The sequence below is a fragment of the Salvelinus sp. IW2-2015 genome, linkage group LG37, assembly GCF_002910315.2.
Source record: "Salvelinus sp. IW2-2015 linkage group LG37, ASM291031v2, whole genome shotgun sequence".
NCBI classification, from domain to species: Eukaryota; Metazoa; Chordata; class Actinopteri; order Salmoniformes; family Salmonidae; genus Salvelinus; species Salvelinus sp. IW2-2015.
In genome coordinates this window covers 1,733,445-1,750,662 of record NC_036876.1, presented here as the reverse complement: position 1 = coordinate 1,750,662, position 17,218 = coordinate 1,733,445, and the positions used below count along the sequence as shown (strand labels likewise).

General features: G+C 43.6%; 1 protein-coding gene across 1 annotated transcript; it reads left to right on the top strand.

The window, feature by feature from the left end:
* Window positions 1-379: 379 nt before the first annotated feature.
* Window positions 380-16,123, top strand: LOC111960025 (E3 ubiquitin-protein ligase TRIM39-like). Its single transcript, XM_023981893.2, has 8 exons — window positions 380-508; window positions 9,400-9,990; window positions 10,354-10,449; window positions 10,818-11,051; window positions 11,419-11,581; window positions 13,430-13,456; window positions 14,200-14,573; window positions 15,753-16,123. The coding sequence occupies exons 2-8, from the start codon at window positions 9,409-9,411 to the stop codon at window positions 15,963-15,965; spliced, it is 1,689 nt and encodes a 562-aa protein (XP_023837661.1). The 5' UTR covers window positions 380-508; window positions 9,400-9,408; the 3' UTR covers window positions 15,966-16,123.
* The last annotated feature ends 1,095 nt before the right edge of the window (window positions 16,124-17,218 follow it).

Genomic DNA, 17,218 nt, shown 5'->3' with positions numbered 1-17,218 from the left:
CGTTCAGTTCGCTTGAACGTTTGCTACGTTGAGGAACTATTTGCACTGAATGACACGTTTCCCCCAAAATGTTTTTTGTACATTCTTGAACAGACTTTTAGGTATGTTTTCTCCCGTTCGGTGGGTGAAGCAATGAGTGGCGTATTTAAACGGAAGTGGCCATGTTAACGGCTTTCCCCAACCCACAATCCAAACACTCCCCGATTTTCAATTGGTCATTCAGGTCAGCACTGTTTCTGTTTAATTTAAAAACGTACTGAACGCAGCCCGGGACAAAGCGTTACAAAGTTTTCATTCTGTGTCCTGTACGGTGAGACCAATGGTTGCTGAGCACATACCCATACTAAAAACTTCCAGGGACGTGGTTTTTTTCATGAAAGAGGGAGGAGTTTACCAGTCTTCAAAATGCCACCTGAACTCAATCAATGAAATTCATCAGATTGTGTTTTCCCCCCAGAAGTGGAAGATAATTGTTTCCTTGTGAGCTGTGTTCTGCATACATAGACAGGTGAGTTTCAAAGGAATACCTTTGTCAAATGTGGTCTATGCCGCACCATCCCCACATGGCATTCACAAGGCCCTTAATTTCCCACCAACTGAGTCAAACAAATGGAACTCTTGACAACCTTTAAGCACTTGCGTCCATGTACAGCCTATATTTGTTAGATTACAACATAAGGACTTTACAAAAATTTTGGTGTAACATTGTAACCATTTATTGCAACAATCGTTGGTCCACCTGTGTTTGTGGTCACAGTTTTACGGGTGCGAGCACACGTCACCATCTATTATGTCGGTGACGCTGGTAAAATCAAAAATTGTCATATTTTGACAAGATGGTCGAGTGAATGCTTTAATGGAAATGCATGTTCTCAAAGATGGAAGGCAGGAGAACGTGCGATCAGGTGGGGCTATTCTTGCCAATGGGGCAGAAGCATGTGACCAATGGGTCATAGAGATAGAGGACTCATCTTTGTATCTCTGCCATTAAAGGATCTGTGATAACATGGACAGTGCCAATGAGGCTTGTCTCCACTTTAAAATCGTCCTTTTCTTTCTTAATTGGCTGATTGTTCCTAACTTGTATGAATATCATCAGTTGCCTACTTTAAAATGGTGGAAGTCCTTTGTGCTCCTGAGTGGCGCAGTGGTCTAAGGCAGTGCTAGTAGGTGTCACGACAGACCTGGGTTTGATCCTGGGCTGTATCACATCCGGCTAAGATCGGGAGTCCCATAGGGCAGTGCACAATAGGCCCAGAGTCGTCGGGGTTAGGGGAGGGTTTGACTGGGGGGGACTTTACAAGTAGGCCGTCATTGTCAATAAGAATTTGTTCTTAACTGACTTTTATATGGGTTAAATATTATTGCCATTTAAAAAAAAATGATGTCCATGAGTCTCTCTATGACAACGGGAAACTCTGATCTTTTAATTTTTGAAATTCCACAAGCGTCCACTTATCAGTGCATATGTAACCACCGAGCCACTGTGAAACTTCGATTCCATCAAATATATCTTGCGTCGCAAATTAGCAATAAAATGTTTTGTTTTCCAAATTCGACACTCTTATTGACCTCCATACAAACATTATTTACCTCATGGGTTTATTTTCGTGGACAGATTTTCCTCTCGCTTTGCCTCTTCCTCTGGTAAAATGCATTGGTTTATTCAGTTTCAGATTATTGTTATTCGTTCATGCTTACATTATTTATGTGGTTTTACATGTTTAACGGTGTCTATTTTCATTTTGTCATGTGCGTCTCGACTGGTCTCTGTGTAGCCTAAAACCTATTGAGGAGAATGGTTTAGCCTGTTTTGGGAGTGTAAATTCAGGCTATACTATCAACTTCTATTTATGACAACCTGTACTTGGAAGCTCTTGTTATGAGCGTTTGTCAAATGTGAACTATGCTGCACCATCCCCAAGTGGAATTCATAAGGCATTTTAGTCTAACGCTGTGTTTGTAACGATATGGGAGGTGGGAATATACCATTTTGTGAAGTGTCAACTACTAGTTGGATGCATTCACGTTATTTGAACTCGTTGAGAAACAGACTGGCAAATTGCCACCAAGCTCCATAAACTAAAAGTACAGCTATCATGCTTGTAAACAAGTTGGCATAAAACATATTAATATATTGCTTTTAAACATGTTGCATTTAGCTACTGAAAATGCAGTTAAATGTAATTTCCTAAATTGGTGACATCAGCATGTGGGAGCTCAGGATGAAAGACTAGTTTCCCACTAGTAATATCCAGTTGGAGGGCCTTTCAAGTGTATTTAATTCTTAACGTGTGTTGTAAACTCCCACTTGGTTACGAAAGCAGAATGATTCCCTTGCCACTGTCAGACATATAAATTGAACTCTTGACAATCTGAAGTTTGTAGCACTTGCACGCATAGCCTATAGTTTGTTTCTGAGGTAGATTACAACATACAGCACAATCAATTTTTTTGTAAAACACTGTCTGTTTACTCCAATTAGGGTAGTGGTGGTAGGATTAGTGGAAAATATATTGAAAAAAATGTGTGTGCGTGTAACATATACGCCGGGAGTCAGGAAGCAGGTGCAGAATGTGAGTTTAATAATGAAACGATACAAAAGAACAAACATAAAGCATACTGAACGTGAGATGAAACCACAACACCACCTAATGACTACTCCCCCTTTATTTATCCCTCAGTTGTTATTAGTCATTAGGTGGTAATCAGAGAGCGAATGATGATTCGGTTTGTGTAATATAGATGCCAGGTCCGGTGATTAGTGGACCGGTGACGTCGAGCGCCAGAGGGAGCGTGTGTGGATTGGAAATGATGCAGACAATTACATTGATGGAGGCCAAAACATATCTGCAATATTAAAGCTGATCTACCCCCTATAAAAAAACGAATATTGTAACCATTTATTGCAACAATTGTTTATCAATCGTTTACAAAGTTACATTTCATTGCCAACCAGTTTATTTATATATATATATAAACTGGTTGGCAATGATATATATATATATATATATATATATATATATATATATATATATATATATATACACACACACACACACACTAGATGACTGTTGGGGGCGCTGTGTTTAAGCCGCTGCACCTCCATATTGGTATTCACCCACCATTATAAAAACATTTTGGAAGGTATAGAAAAGCATTTGTTAATGTCTACATTCATTTTTGCCACATTAATTCTAAGACACTGTAATAAATACTTTTTAAATTAAATTGTGAGCTAAACAAAATTAACAAATGGGTAAAATTGGAGATTACTAATGTTACTGTCCCCATGACGACAAATTAAATTTTGTCCTTAACCTTTCATTGAAATATGTTAGAATTTTAATTAATTCCTATGGAGGACTGCTCCTATCGGGGAGTGCCAATATGGCCTTACTGTGGCTTCAAAACCTCAATAGCCAATACATGGCATGAGCAAGCCAGCGTGTATATACATTATTGTTGCCAACCTGTGTTTGTGTTCCTGTCTCATGTTTTGAGGGTGCGTGCATCACCTGTCTTGGTGACTCTGGTAAAATGCAGTGGTTTATGCAGTTACTGAATAATTGTAAAATTCGATATATTCACTCAGGCTTAAGTCAGTGACTGCCGCAATCATTATTCATGTTGTCTTCAATGTGTAACGAACAGTGCTTGACTTGGACTGAAATAGGTGCCTTTACTCATGTTGGGTGCTGGTACTGTTTATTGGAAGGACAACTATTTCAATCCTATTGTAAGTAGCTACAGGTCATTATTTAATTTAAATCTGGAAACACTGGGCAGTTACTTTAAGCGAATAGGATCTACATTTACATTTAAGTCATTTAGCAGACGCTCTTATCCAGAGCGACTTACAAATTGGTGCATTCACCTTATGACATCCAGTGGAACAGCCACTTTACAATAGTGCATCTAAATCTTTTAAGGGGGGGGGGTGAGAAGGATTACTTTATCCTATCCTAGGTAATGTCTAAAGAAGGTGGGGTTTCAGGTGTCTCCGGAAGGTGGTGATTGACTCCGCTGTCCTGGCGTCGTGAGGGAGTTTGTTCCACCATTGGGGGGCCAGAGCAGCGAACAGTTTTGACTGGGCTGAGCGGGAACTGTACTTCCTCAGTGGTAGGAGGCGAGCAGGCCAGAGGTGGATGAACGCAGTGCCCTTGTTTGGGTGTAGGGCCTGATCAGAGCCTGGAGGTACTGAGGTGCCGTTCCCCTCACAGCTCCGTAGCAAGCACCATGGTCTTGTAGCGGATGCGAGCTTCAACTGGAAGCCAGTGGAGAGAGCGGAGGAGCGGGTGACGTGAGAGAACTTGGAAGGTTGAACACCAGACGGGCTGCGGCGTTCTGGATGAGTTGTAGGGGTTTAATGGCACAGCCAGGGAGCCCAGCCAACAGCGAGTTGCAGTAATCCAGACGGGAGATGACAAGTGCCTGGATTAGGACCTGCGCCGCTTCCTGTGTGAGGCAGGGTCGTACTCTGCGATGTGTAGAGCATGAACCTACAGGAACGGGCCACGCCTTGATGTTATGTGAGAACAAGGGTGTTGTCCAGGATCACGCCAAGGTTCTTAGCGCTCTGGGAGAGGACACAATGGAGTTGTCAACCGTGATGGCGAGATCATGGAACGGGCAGTCCTTCCCCGGGAGGAAAGAGCAGCTCCGTCTTGCCGAGGTTCAGCTTGAGGTGGTGATCCGTCATCCACACTGATATGTCTGCCAGACATGCAGAGATGCGATTCGCCACCTGGTCATCAGAAGGGGGAAAGGAGAAGATTAGTTGTGTGTCGTCTGCATAGCAATGATAGAGAGACCATGTGAGGTTATGACAGAGCCAAGTGACTTGGTTATAGCGAGAATAGGAGAGGGCCTAGAACAGAGCCTGGGGACACCAGTGGTGAGAGCACGTGGTGAGGAGACAGATTCTCGCCACGCCACCTGGTAGGACCGACTGTCAGGTAGGACGCAATCCAAGCGTGGCGCGCCGGAGATGCCCAACTCGGAGAGGGTGGAGAGGAGGATCTGATGGTTCACAGTATCGAAGGCAGCCGATAGGTCTAGAAGGATGAGAGCAGAGGAGAGAGAGTTAGCTTTAGCAGTGCGAGCGCCTCCATGATACAGAGAAGAGCAGTCTCAGTTGAATGACTAGTCTGAAACTGACTGATTAGGATCAAGAAGGTCATTCTGAGAGAGATAGCGGGAGGCTGGCCAAGGACGGCACGTTCAAGAGTTTTGGAGAGAAAAGAAAGAAGGGATACTGGTCTGTAGTTGTTGACATCGGAGGATCGAGTGTAGGTTTTTTCAGAAGGGGTGCAACTCTCGCTCTCTTGAAGACGGAAGGGACGTAGCCAGCGGTCAGGGATGAGTTGATGAGCGGGGTGAGGTAAGGGAGAAGGTCTCCGGAAATGGTCTGGAGAGAGAGGAGGGATAGGGTCAAGCGGGCAGGTTGTTGGGCGGCCGGCCGTCACAAGACGCGAATTTCATCTGGAGAGAGAGGGAGAAAGAGGTCAGAGCACAGGGTAGGGCAGTGTGCAGAACCAGCGGTGTCGTTTGACTTAGCAACGAGGATCGGATCGTCGACCTTCTTTTCAAAATGGTTGACGAAGTCATCTGCAGAGAGGGAGGAGGGGGGGAGGGGGAGGAGGATTCAGGAGGAGGAGAAGGTGGCAAAGAGCTTCCTAGGGTTAGAGCAGATGCTTGGAATTAGAGTGGTAAAAAGTGGCTTTAGCAGCAGAGACAAGAGAGGAAAATGTAGAGAGGAGGGAGTGAAAGGATGCCAAGTCCGCAGGGAGGCGAGTTTTCCTCCATTTCCGCTCGGCTGCCCGGAGCCTGTTCTGTGAGCTCGCAATGAGTCGTCGAGCCACGGAGCGGGGGGGAGGACCGAGCCGGCCTGGAGGATAGGGGACATAGAGAATCAAAGGATGCAGAAAGGGAGGAGAGGAGGGTTGAGGAGGCAGAATCAGGAGATAGGTTGGAGAAGGTTTGAGCAGAGGAAGAGATGATAGGATGGAAGAGGAGAGGGTAGCGGGGAGAGAGAGCGAAGGTTGGGACGGCGCGATACCATCCGAGTAGGGGCAGTGTGGAAGTGTTGGATGAGAGCGAGAGGAAAAGGATACAAGGTAGTGGTCGAAGACTTGGAGGGGAGTTGCAATGAGGTTAGTGGAAGAACAGCATCTAGTAAAGATGAGGTCGAGCGTATTGCCTGCTTGTGAGTAGGGGGGAAGGTGAGAGGTGAGGTCAAAAGAGGAGAGGAGTGGAAAGAAGGAGGCAGAGAGGAATGAGTCAAAGGTAGACGTGGGGAGGTTAAAGTCGCCCAGAACTGTGAGAGTGAGCCGTCCTCAGGAAAGGAGCTTATCAAGGCATCAAGCTCATTATGAACTCTCCGAGGGAACCTGGAGGGCGATAAATGATAAGGATGTTAAGCTTGAAAGGGCTGGTAACTGTGACAGCATGGAATTCAAAGGAGGCGATAGACAGATGGGTAAGGAGAAAGAGAGAATGACCACTTGGGAGAGATGAGGATCCCGTGCCACCACCCCGCTGACCAGAAGCTCTCGGGGTGTGCGAGAACACGTGGGGGATGAAGAGAGAGCAGTAGGAGTAGCAGTGTTATCTGTGGTGATCCATGTTTCCGTCAGTGCCAAGAAGTCGAGGACTGGAGGGAGGCATAGGCTGAGATGAACTCTGCCTTGTTGGCCGCAGCGGCAGTTCCAGAGGCTACCGGACCTGGAACTCCACGTGGGTCGTGCGTGCTGGGACACCAGATTAGGGTGGCCGCGGCCACGCGGTGTGGAGCGTTTTGTAGGTCTGTGCAGAGAGGAGAGAACAGGGATAGACAGACACATAGTTAACAGCTACAGAAGAGACTACGCTAATGCAAAGAGGATTGGAATGACAAGTGGACTACGCGTCTCGAATGTTCAGAAAGTTAAGCTTACGTAGCAGAATCTTATTGACTAGAATGATTAAGATGATACAGTACTGCTGAAGTAGGCTAGCTGGCAGTGGCTGCGTTGTTGACTTTGTAGGCTAGCTGGCAGTGGCTGCGTTGTTGACACTACACTAATCAAGTCGTTCCGTTGAGTGTAATAGTTTCTACAGTGCTGCTATTCGGGGGCTAGCTGGCTAGCTAGCAGTGTTGATTACGTTACGTTGCGTTAAAAGAACGACAGTAGCTGGCTAGCTAACCTAGAAAATCGCTCTAGACTACACAATTATCTTGATACAAAGACGGCTATGTAGCTAGTGTTGTAGCTAGCTACGATCAAAACAAATCAAAACGTTGTACTGTAATGAAATGAAATGAAAATGTGATACTACCTGTGGAGCGAAGCGGAATGCGCCGGGTTGTTGAGTGGTCGGAAGTTCTATTCGGTAGACGTTGGCTAGCTGTTGGCTAGCTAGCAGTGTCTCCTATGTTAAGGACGACAAATAGCTGGCTAGCTAACCTCGGTAAATTAAGATAATCACTCTAAAACTACACACTCTAAACTACACAATTATCTTGGATACGAAGACAGCAAAGACAACTATGTAGCTAGCTAACACTACACTAATCAAGTCGTTCAGTTGAGTGTAATAGTTGCTACAGTGCTGCTATTCGGTAGACGGTGGACGTTTGCTAGCTGGCTAGCTGCTGGGCAGATAGCAGTGTAGACTGCGTTAGGACGACGTAATACGATAATTACGCRATTATTTTTGATACAAAGACGGCTATGTAGCTAGCTAAGAAGAAATTGCTAAGATTAGACAAATCAAACCGTTGTACTATAATTGAATGTAATGAAATGTAATGAAAAGTTATACTACCTGCGGACCAAAGCGCGAATGCGACCGCGACCGCTCGCTCCAACCCGGAAGCGAGCGGTTAGGAGGGCTTGAACTAACAACACATATGGTGAAAAATACGAGTTTTATTTACAGTGCAGCCCAGTGATAAGAGTGCATGTAACAAAAATATGAATGCAAAATGACCGTTGAAAAATACAAAACAGTAGAAATAGTCTACCTTGGACACACAAAGATTTGGATAACCTAAAAATCAGACCTAACTCACTCAGCTGAGCATATAACAAGAGCTTCAACACACATGAATGGAAGTCTGCGTGTGTAGCCTGAGCTTGAACAGGTACTCCCAAAAACCTAGGCCTATAGGCTATACAAAGACCAGTCAAAACATGCATTACAAAATGCTAACAGACACCGTTACCAATGCTCGGCATGGGCAGGAGCTCACCAGAACTGAGTACCAGCACCTCAAATGTTCAGCTTTGGCTTGTGTTGCTCTTATAAATTATACTTTTAATATAGTGGAACTCCTGCACCTAAATATAATAATAATAAAAAAATGGTTGGTATGGTTAAAAAGCAGATTCTCTGTTTGAATAGTTGTATTTTATATTTAACCTTTTAACTAGGCAAGTCAGTTAAGAACAAATTCTTATTTACAATAAGGTCTACCCCGGCCAAACCCGGATGACACTGGACCAATTGTAAGCCGGCCTATGGGACTCCCAATCACAGCCGGATGCGATGCAGCCTGGATTCTAACAAGGGACTGCAGTGATGCCTCTTGCACTGAGATGCAGTGCCTTAGACCGCTGTGCCACTCAGGAGCAATATTGGAGGCTGTGGAGGGAAGGGTGGCTCATAACAATGGCTAGAATGGTCGAATGGCATTTGATACCGTTCCAGTCAAGCTATTAACATGAGCCCGTCCTCTCCAATTAAGATGCCGCTATCCTCCTGTGGTGTGTGCGTACCCCTAACAATAGAATGGTGTGGGCATATATCGTCATAAATGGTAATGCAACTAGACTGCCGATTGACCAGCTCATCCCCCTCTGGGCTGCTGATTGGCCAACTCATTCTCCTTAGGGAGATGACATGTTCTGAGGAAATGGCAAAACAAATGTACTGTCTTTGAGATACAAGTTTGAAGTGTTTTTTTTAATTTCAATTTATGCGTTGGCAATGTAAGTTTACATTTATTTGCATATGAGGTAACAGAATATACACTTTTGAAAGTGGAATTTTCTCTGGGCAGTTACTTTAAGTCACTAAAATGTTTGCTACCTTACCATAATTTTGGGACAGATGTGAATGTAAACAATAGGCTGAACAACTTGCCAGTTTCTGGTTGTCTCCAACCTTATCATGTTCACTATTCACATTACTTTTTGTCAATGCAATATTTACAGGCTAGTCGTGTTTAGACAGGCAGTCCAATTCTGATCTTTTCATTAATTGATATTTAGACCGATTGTATCAGCTGTAAAAAATATCTGATGTGATTGGTCAAAAGACCCAATTAGGGGGGGTTATCGGAATTGGACTGCGTTAGACTAATTCATGTGCAACTTAAATTTATTTCGATGTTTTCTAACCGGTTGTCCCCAGCTTGAAGAGATGGCGTCTTACAACGCCATGTCAGAGGACCAGTTCCTGTGCTCTATCTGTCTTGGTGTTTTCACCAACCCAGCCACAATTCCGTGTGGACACACCTTTTGCAAGCCTTGTCTCGAGGATGACTGGAACAGCAGTGGAGACTATGCAGTCTGTTCTGTGTGCAATACGAGGTTCACACCTACCCCCACCATCCAGGTCAACATAGTCCTGAGAGACCTTGTGGAAAGCTTCAAGGGGGCGAGTAGAAGGGGCGGTGCGGCCGTAGACAGGCCCGCTGTGGCTCCGGGAGAGGTCTCCTGTGACGCGTGCTTAGGATGTGGGATGACCAAGGCTGTCAAGACCTGCCTGGTGTGTATGTCGTCGTACTGCCTGGAGCATGAAATGGTTCACAATGCCCGGTTCTCCAGGCATCAGCTGGTCAGGCCCCTGGCTAACCTGAAGAAGAGGATGTGTTTGAACCATGAGAGGCTCCTGGAGCGTTACTGCCGCACCGACAAGACCATGCTGTGTGGGGTGTGTGACACTCACCAGGCGCCGGCACACCAGGTTGTGTCGATGCAGGTAGAGTTCTTGGCTCAAAAGGTAAGAATTAGTTTTGGCGCAATGGTTCCTCAATCCAGGGTTGTATTCATTAGGCACCAAACGGAAGCAAACTGACTGAAACCGAGAGGGACTAGCTGAACTTGTCCAATAAATGCTTGTTTCTGATGTGAAATGTTTCCCTATGATTTCCTTTGATCCTGGTCCTTATTTGTATTCATTAAGGCACACCATATCAAAACATTTTGGAACGGAACATTGTTCAAGTAGTCCCTCACGTGTTTCATCCATTTAAAAAAAAAATGTATTTAGTTTGGTGCCTAATGAATATGCCCATGGGGACCGTGTGTGTTTTTTTTTGTTCCATCCCAGCACTAATGCTAACACTTATGGTCTTCACTTCAGGCTCAGCTGACTGAAGCCCAAGCAAAGGTAAAGGAGAAGCTGAAGGCCACTTGGAAAGAAGCAGAGCAATTCAACTCTTTATTCCATCACTGCAAGGTGAGTTTTTTTTATTTGAATTGGCTGTAGTCACGCCTGTTGTAATTGTGCAGTCTTTTGCCATAGCATTCAATTGTAAAACATTCCAAGAAACCTCACATGGGGTTACAAAGACTGCACTTGGGTTAGTCACTGCTTCAGGGCATCTGCTTCCATTGTTGTGCCTACTGAGAGAATCTATTTTGCCTTAGGATGTGTTCAGGATGGTGTAATGCTTTGGAACATTCAGATAGAAATGTGTTGTGTAGAACATGCTGATTGAGATTAAATGATTGTCCATCTATTGTATTTCTATCTGGAACTTTCAGAAGTTATCACATCAATGAAAACACCTCCTAGATCTGTTTGGTGTACTTGCCCCCTTGCAGGATGTAGCGAAGAGCCAGATCCGGTTTGTGAATGGGTTCCGACGAGACCTGGTCAGCCAGGTGGGGCGGATTTGTGATCGCTACAACATTGAGGCCTGTAGGAGGGTGGATGAGATGAAGAGCACAGCTTCCCGTCGGAGACGTGTGCTTGAAGATGACATAACAGCTCTGACGAGTAGAGGTGCCGAGCTGGAGCGGCTGATTGGCTCCTCAGACTCCTTTGCGTTTCTTAATGTGAGTCATTGCAGCCGACTTGAGTCCAGAGTGATTTATCTGCAAATCCCCTTGCATCCATAAATAACTTCTCATTGTCACAATTGACTAATTATGCATCATGGTTTTGATGCTCTCGAACATGGCCATTGGCTGCACCCTGAATCGCTTCCACTTCTCCCAAAGTGTTTTCTTGAATTACACTCCAAGTCACAGATGTAGCTATGTTGGAAACTTCCTACAGCCAATGCTTACAAAAATCGAATGCTTTTAAATCCAAGAAGGGTACAAGTGTGGAGAATCTAAACACGGCATTGTTGCGGGTCAACTTGCTTCTATGTTCAACCCCATTCATTCCATCTCTCTCTTTTGTTCCTTCTCCTTTTAGATTCTTCCCTCTCTCCCTTCTGCTATTCCAGATGGGGTCAGAGGACAATGCAGCATCAACATCCCCCCAGACCTACTGGGAAACCTTCTGAATACCTTAATGAAAGCCATGGCCAAACTACCTAAGATGGCCTACTTGTCTACAAATGGCTATGCTCTCCCAGGTCTTTTTTCTCTCGGTCTGATGTAGTCAGTTCAGCTTTTAAGATCTTAAAGGCTGCTTTTACACAGGCAGTTCTAACATGTTTTCCAATTATTGGCAAAAATATGGGTCACGTTCCCCTGCTCAGGCGTTGCATGCATAAACCAATGGTTGCTTGACTGTCGTCGGGCAGCAGTCGAGTGACCCACCACCTGGATTCGGGCCTATATTGCAAATGGTGTGATTTAAAAAAATAAAATAAATAAAGGTTTTACATTGGATAAAAGTAGACTCTTTAAGGATTCACATGTGAGGACATGTGCTAAACTGAGAGAATACAGTAATGTAGTAAACAACCAAACATTTCAAGACTAAAAGTAGTGGCCTATATAATAAGGAAAAACTCCAGGTCTTGGCCTATATCCTAATCTGACTTTGGTGCAAGGTCATGTTCTGCACATTACCATCTCTGGTAAACACTGACTTTACACCTACTGTATCCTGTGCATGTGATAAACGGTACAGTGAAATGGTTACTTGCATAGTGGAATATTTTGTTTAGACATGTAGCTAGCTAAACAATGAACCGTAATCTGAACTCTTAATACCATGCATGAATCTGCAGGTAGCTAAAGCTAACCATGTAAGTTCAAAGTTAGTTACCTAGCTAAAAATGTGGCTATGGCTGGCAATGCAAGTGGCCTACTTAGATGCAATATTATTTGTAACATAGATCATACATGCGTACGTAACGTTAGCTAGCTATTAGTATGGAGATAAGTACAACAGCCTCCTGTGTTCTCTTTTCGACTCGCCACATTTGGGACTCATCTCTGCTTCCACTGGGCATTCCACCGATTTTTAAAGACACTTAACTTCTTCCGTGACAACACTGTTGATCACCTTTTCTTCTGATGACAGTGATGGGGGAATATTCTACAACGTCTGGTTCAATTAAAATGTTTTTACCTAAATCTGGTATTTCCTAATTGTCTTTTTTTTTTTTTTTTGTCAGTCAGCATGGCGCGTTAGTCCTCCAGAAAGTAGTCATCACATTTCCCACTGATCTTTGTCTATAGCGCTATTAACTTCAGGTCAGAAATGCAACACATCATGATATATATTTTTTTAATTAAAGTGCAGTAATAGGGATTATCCACACATACTAAGCAGGTCATGTTATAGACAGAAGTATGCTACATGGCAGACCTTTCCAAATGCATATTTCGGAATTTTCAGTCCATCCATTATCTCAGCCAATCATGGCTAGTGGGATGGTTCCTGTATTTTGTTTCTGTGGCCAAACCAACTGCGGTCATAATTTTACTGTATTTGTATTTACAGATCACATACAAGTTTGTTTTATTAAGGCACATGAAATTTCCCATGTTCCAGAAGGCAGTTCTACCAAAACAAATTGGAGAAAAAAATATATTTAATGCCTAGCTTCTTGAAACAGGTCACATATGTCATTAGCATATATTTAAAATAGCTATCCAGGCATTGTAAGATATGGCATGTGTCTGCAACACCTGGGCAGAGGAATGTGCCCCTGATCTGATTAGTCAAGACCAATTAGGCTGCGTTTACACAGGCAAACCAATTCTTATCTTTTTTTCACTAATTGGTAATTTGACCAATCAGCTCTGAAAAAGATCTGATGTGATCAGTCAAAAGTAAAATGAGTGGAAAAATGATCAGAATTGGGCTGTCTGTGTAAACGCAGCCAAAGAGTCAGTTTATACATGAAGAGTGGAACAACTGGTTCAGCACTCCTACTCTGAAATGTGAAAATGGGCCCAGATGCACAACATTTTGTGGTTGTATGTTTTCCCCAAAAATGTTTAACCTTTTTTTGTTTATCCCACAGAGATTGCCGTGGTTAAAGAGTTCACAGGTGAGGGAAGGTGTAGTCCTGAGTCTGCTTCCCATGTTGTGTTTTATATTTCGTATCCACCCAGCAGATTTTGAATGATTCTGGAAGGTGGATTGCTAACCACATCACAGAAGGCCGGTGAGAGAGGACTGATCATAATAATAGAATGGAGTAAATGAAATGGTATCAACCAGATGGAAACTACGTGTTTGTTTTATACCATTCTGTTCCACCGATTTACTATGAGCCTGTCCTTCCCAAATGAAGGTGCTGCCTGTAAACCTCATGTATCGTATACTTTGACCTTAACCCTTACTGAACTTGTTTATGTACCAGGGACAAATATACACTTCTCTATAATGGCAAAGGTGCATAAAATGGAGGAATTCAGCTATGAAGTCATTGTTTTAGCACTACCCACAGAGGTTTTTAAACTATGGTGTTCGACATGATTCAATGTAAAAATTAACACAATCTACTTTAGTGTTAAAAAAATAAATGTCTTTGGAGCTGGAATTGGATCATACTGTGCTAATGATTTAATTTTTTTTAAATAACAGCAATGTACAATATGGCAAAAAGAGGAATTTGTGTCTGCTATTGGATTGAAATGAATACAACCACTGATCATAAAGTTGTCCTCTACCCAGACCCCCTCCCAAAATGAACCCTTACGTAACCTTGGGTCTGCCGGCCAAATACCTATAATTAGGAACAATTGATTGTTGCGTTCCTCTAGCCCTACCTTTCTCTTCTCCTCTCAGTTGAGGTGACTCCTGACCCCAGCACAGCCCACCCATCACTCCTGTTCAAACAGGCGTCACGTGAGATCCGAGTGGACCGGCGCAAGATGGGCCAGACGTTTCCCCTGTCTGCTCAGCGCTTCACCCAGGTGCTGTGCGTCCTCGCCCCCAAGGGGTTCAGCAGCCACCGAGCGTACTGGGAGGTGGAGGTGGAGGACTGGACTTCCACGGCATCTGGTGTGTGGTGCGTGGGTGTGGCAACTAAATCCTCCATGACATCACGAGGGGTGGATCTCACCCCCGAGAAGGGGTTCTGGGTCCTGGTACACCACGGGGGAAAGCTTTGGCCCTCCACCAACACAACACCTGTGGCTGTCGGAACACAAAGGAGAATGGTATGTTGATGGCACAGTTGGACAGAGGGCACTTGGCCCAAAGTGCTCTCGAGTATAATACACCTCTATGAATAAATAAATACAACTATACTTTAAATGTTCCTCACCAGGAGAGGGCACACTCACACTGGAATATTTGAACTGGGGAAAAGGTTCTCTCATTTTGATTCATGCATGTCTTTTGGAGCTAGCCTTTAGTGTCATGATGAATGTTTGAAGATACAAGTTGAATATTTCTAATGTTTGATCACTCAATATGTGGCATAGATATGAGTCAAACATTTTATTCTAGTCTCAATTTTTTTTTTTTTTTTTTTAATAGAATAATTTTGGTCATAAAGTCCAAAACTGATATTTGCTAAATGGGGAAAAAATGTGTATCACAGAATGAGGGGGTACTGTAGAAGTTCTCCATGGGTTTATTTCAATCCTGCCCACAGCTGGCATCACTCAAGTTGGCTGCAGCTGAACACGACCCGATCGTAATGCCCGTGGTCAATTTGGTTTGACAGTGGATATCCCTATGGGGCTAGTTGGAGACCATCAGTAAATTACACTATGTACATGGGACAATATTTTAAAAGGTCAATAGCTATTTATTTTTTTACTTAACCTCAAACCAACTATACATTATAGAAATGTGTATATACATCTTGAAACCATTTTAATGAGACAACTAAAAGGTGTGTAACATGAAGATATTGTTCCACTTACATTGTCTAAGTTATCCCTAACTAGCCCCACAGATTGGCTATCCAAAGTCAAACCAACTCTGTCACGGTAGCATACCAGCTGACGGAAGCTTAATGGCGAAAAGTTGGCTGGCTGGCTTGCTAGCTAGTCTACTTCCAGACATGAGCTGGTTAGACACTTTCAAGTTTTTTAGAAGGGTGATTTGACTGTGGGTTTTGGCAGGGAAAGTACAAACGCTTCCCTCGTTCGAACACACACAAACGTGCGCGCACTCGAGATGCCCACATAAAAGCATGCCTCCAAAACCCAAATCCTGATCTGTTGCATTTCATAATGAGAAGAGTTGAAACGGAGGCAAAATCCGGAATCATATCTACGCCTTTAAATTCAAGTCAAATGTGTTTATTCCGGAGGGGCAATTTTATTCAAATACAGTTAGTTTACTTTATTAAGTAACTATTAATAAATGTATTTTATACTTTACAGGCACATGTGGGTGTGTACTTTGACGGGCTGGAGCGGCGCCTGTCTTTCTACAACGTGAATCTCGGTCTTCACCTCTACACATACCACCACGTGCCAACCAATGAAAGACTCTTCCCTGTCTTCAGCCCTAATTTCTTCAGTCCTGGAGACAACCCCGCCAACCACGTCATGATTGTTAGACCCCTCACTGCCACAAACCACCAACGTGGATGATGATGCTCAGTGCCAGTCCAAGCCTTTTGGGGGAGAATTCTGGTTAAGATTACTTAACTTTTTTTTGTGTTTGTTTTCTTGTCAATTTTTTTTTATCCAGTTAAAAAATATATCTGTTTTTAAAGATGTCTTAATAAAAGTTATTTTTTATTTTTTTACCTCAAGCTCCTTATTGTTGCATGTAGAAAACCGATCTCTCCCTTCCCGTTTAACAGGATTGTATAGTGGCATTGCCTTATTCTCATTTAACGTGAGCTGAATTTTTTTTTTTTTAAAGAAGGATTTATCTTTGCTTCCTCTGTCCTTGTTTTCGCAATGAATCTTATTGGAGGAGGTCTGAACGAGTGATCTTGGGTCTTCCCCTCTAATGGAGTTGAGGAGACCCAGGGGAAGATCTCAATTGCATACTCCTCGTGTCCTCTCTAGTCTCATTCTCAAAACCCATTGGATGAGTAAGCCAGGGGTCCCTCCCCTCTGACCTCTTCCTCCAATTGGGTTTGAGGAGACTACGCGAGGGGTATGAAATTGTGTTCTTTCCCAGGATGGAGGAAGCAAGGGTTGACTGCTAGTAATGTTTTCAGACAGCCATGGTTTAGGCACATGCAGTGCTAGACTTGGGCAGGAGCTCACAGTAACTGGGTACTTGCAAAGATGATGGTGGGGGGGATGGTCACAGTAGACAGTCTTTTCCAAAACTACTCCAAATTCATTGGTGATTTGTTCAGAATGTTGCAGATGGTAAGAGGGCAATGTTTTTTTTAAATCTGGGCTGCATTCCACTTCTCCAAGTGTACTTGAGCATTCATGTATTTGAACGCATTGGATTGGTGTAAGCATTGGCTGGAAAGTTTCCACCTTTGTTAAATCTGTAACTGGGAGTGTACACTTCGGGAGGAAGGAGACATTGTTGGCACTCAATCATGACTGGGAGTATGCAAGTGTAAGCGACAGAAGGGTTGGGAATGGGGATGCTGCCTAGGTAATTTCTTTCTTCATCACCTCAACTTTCCTCCATTTTACACTCAATGTTGATTTTAAATTTACACTGTATATGAATGCACAAACCATTGACCAATATAATTCTTACAGAAGTTATGGCCCTGGGGAGTAGTGACTGGAGTAGTGAACAATTCCAGACTGAGCAATTTAACTGTCTTTCAAGCAGACTATTTCTAGAGGAGGCCATATCTGATAATATAATAGTGTGTTGGTCAATGCCATGTGAATCTTGACCCAAAACTCATATCTCTTGC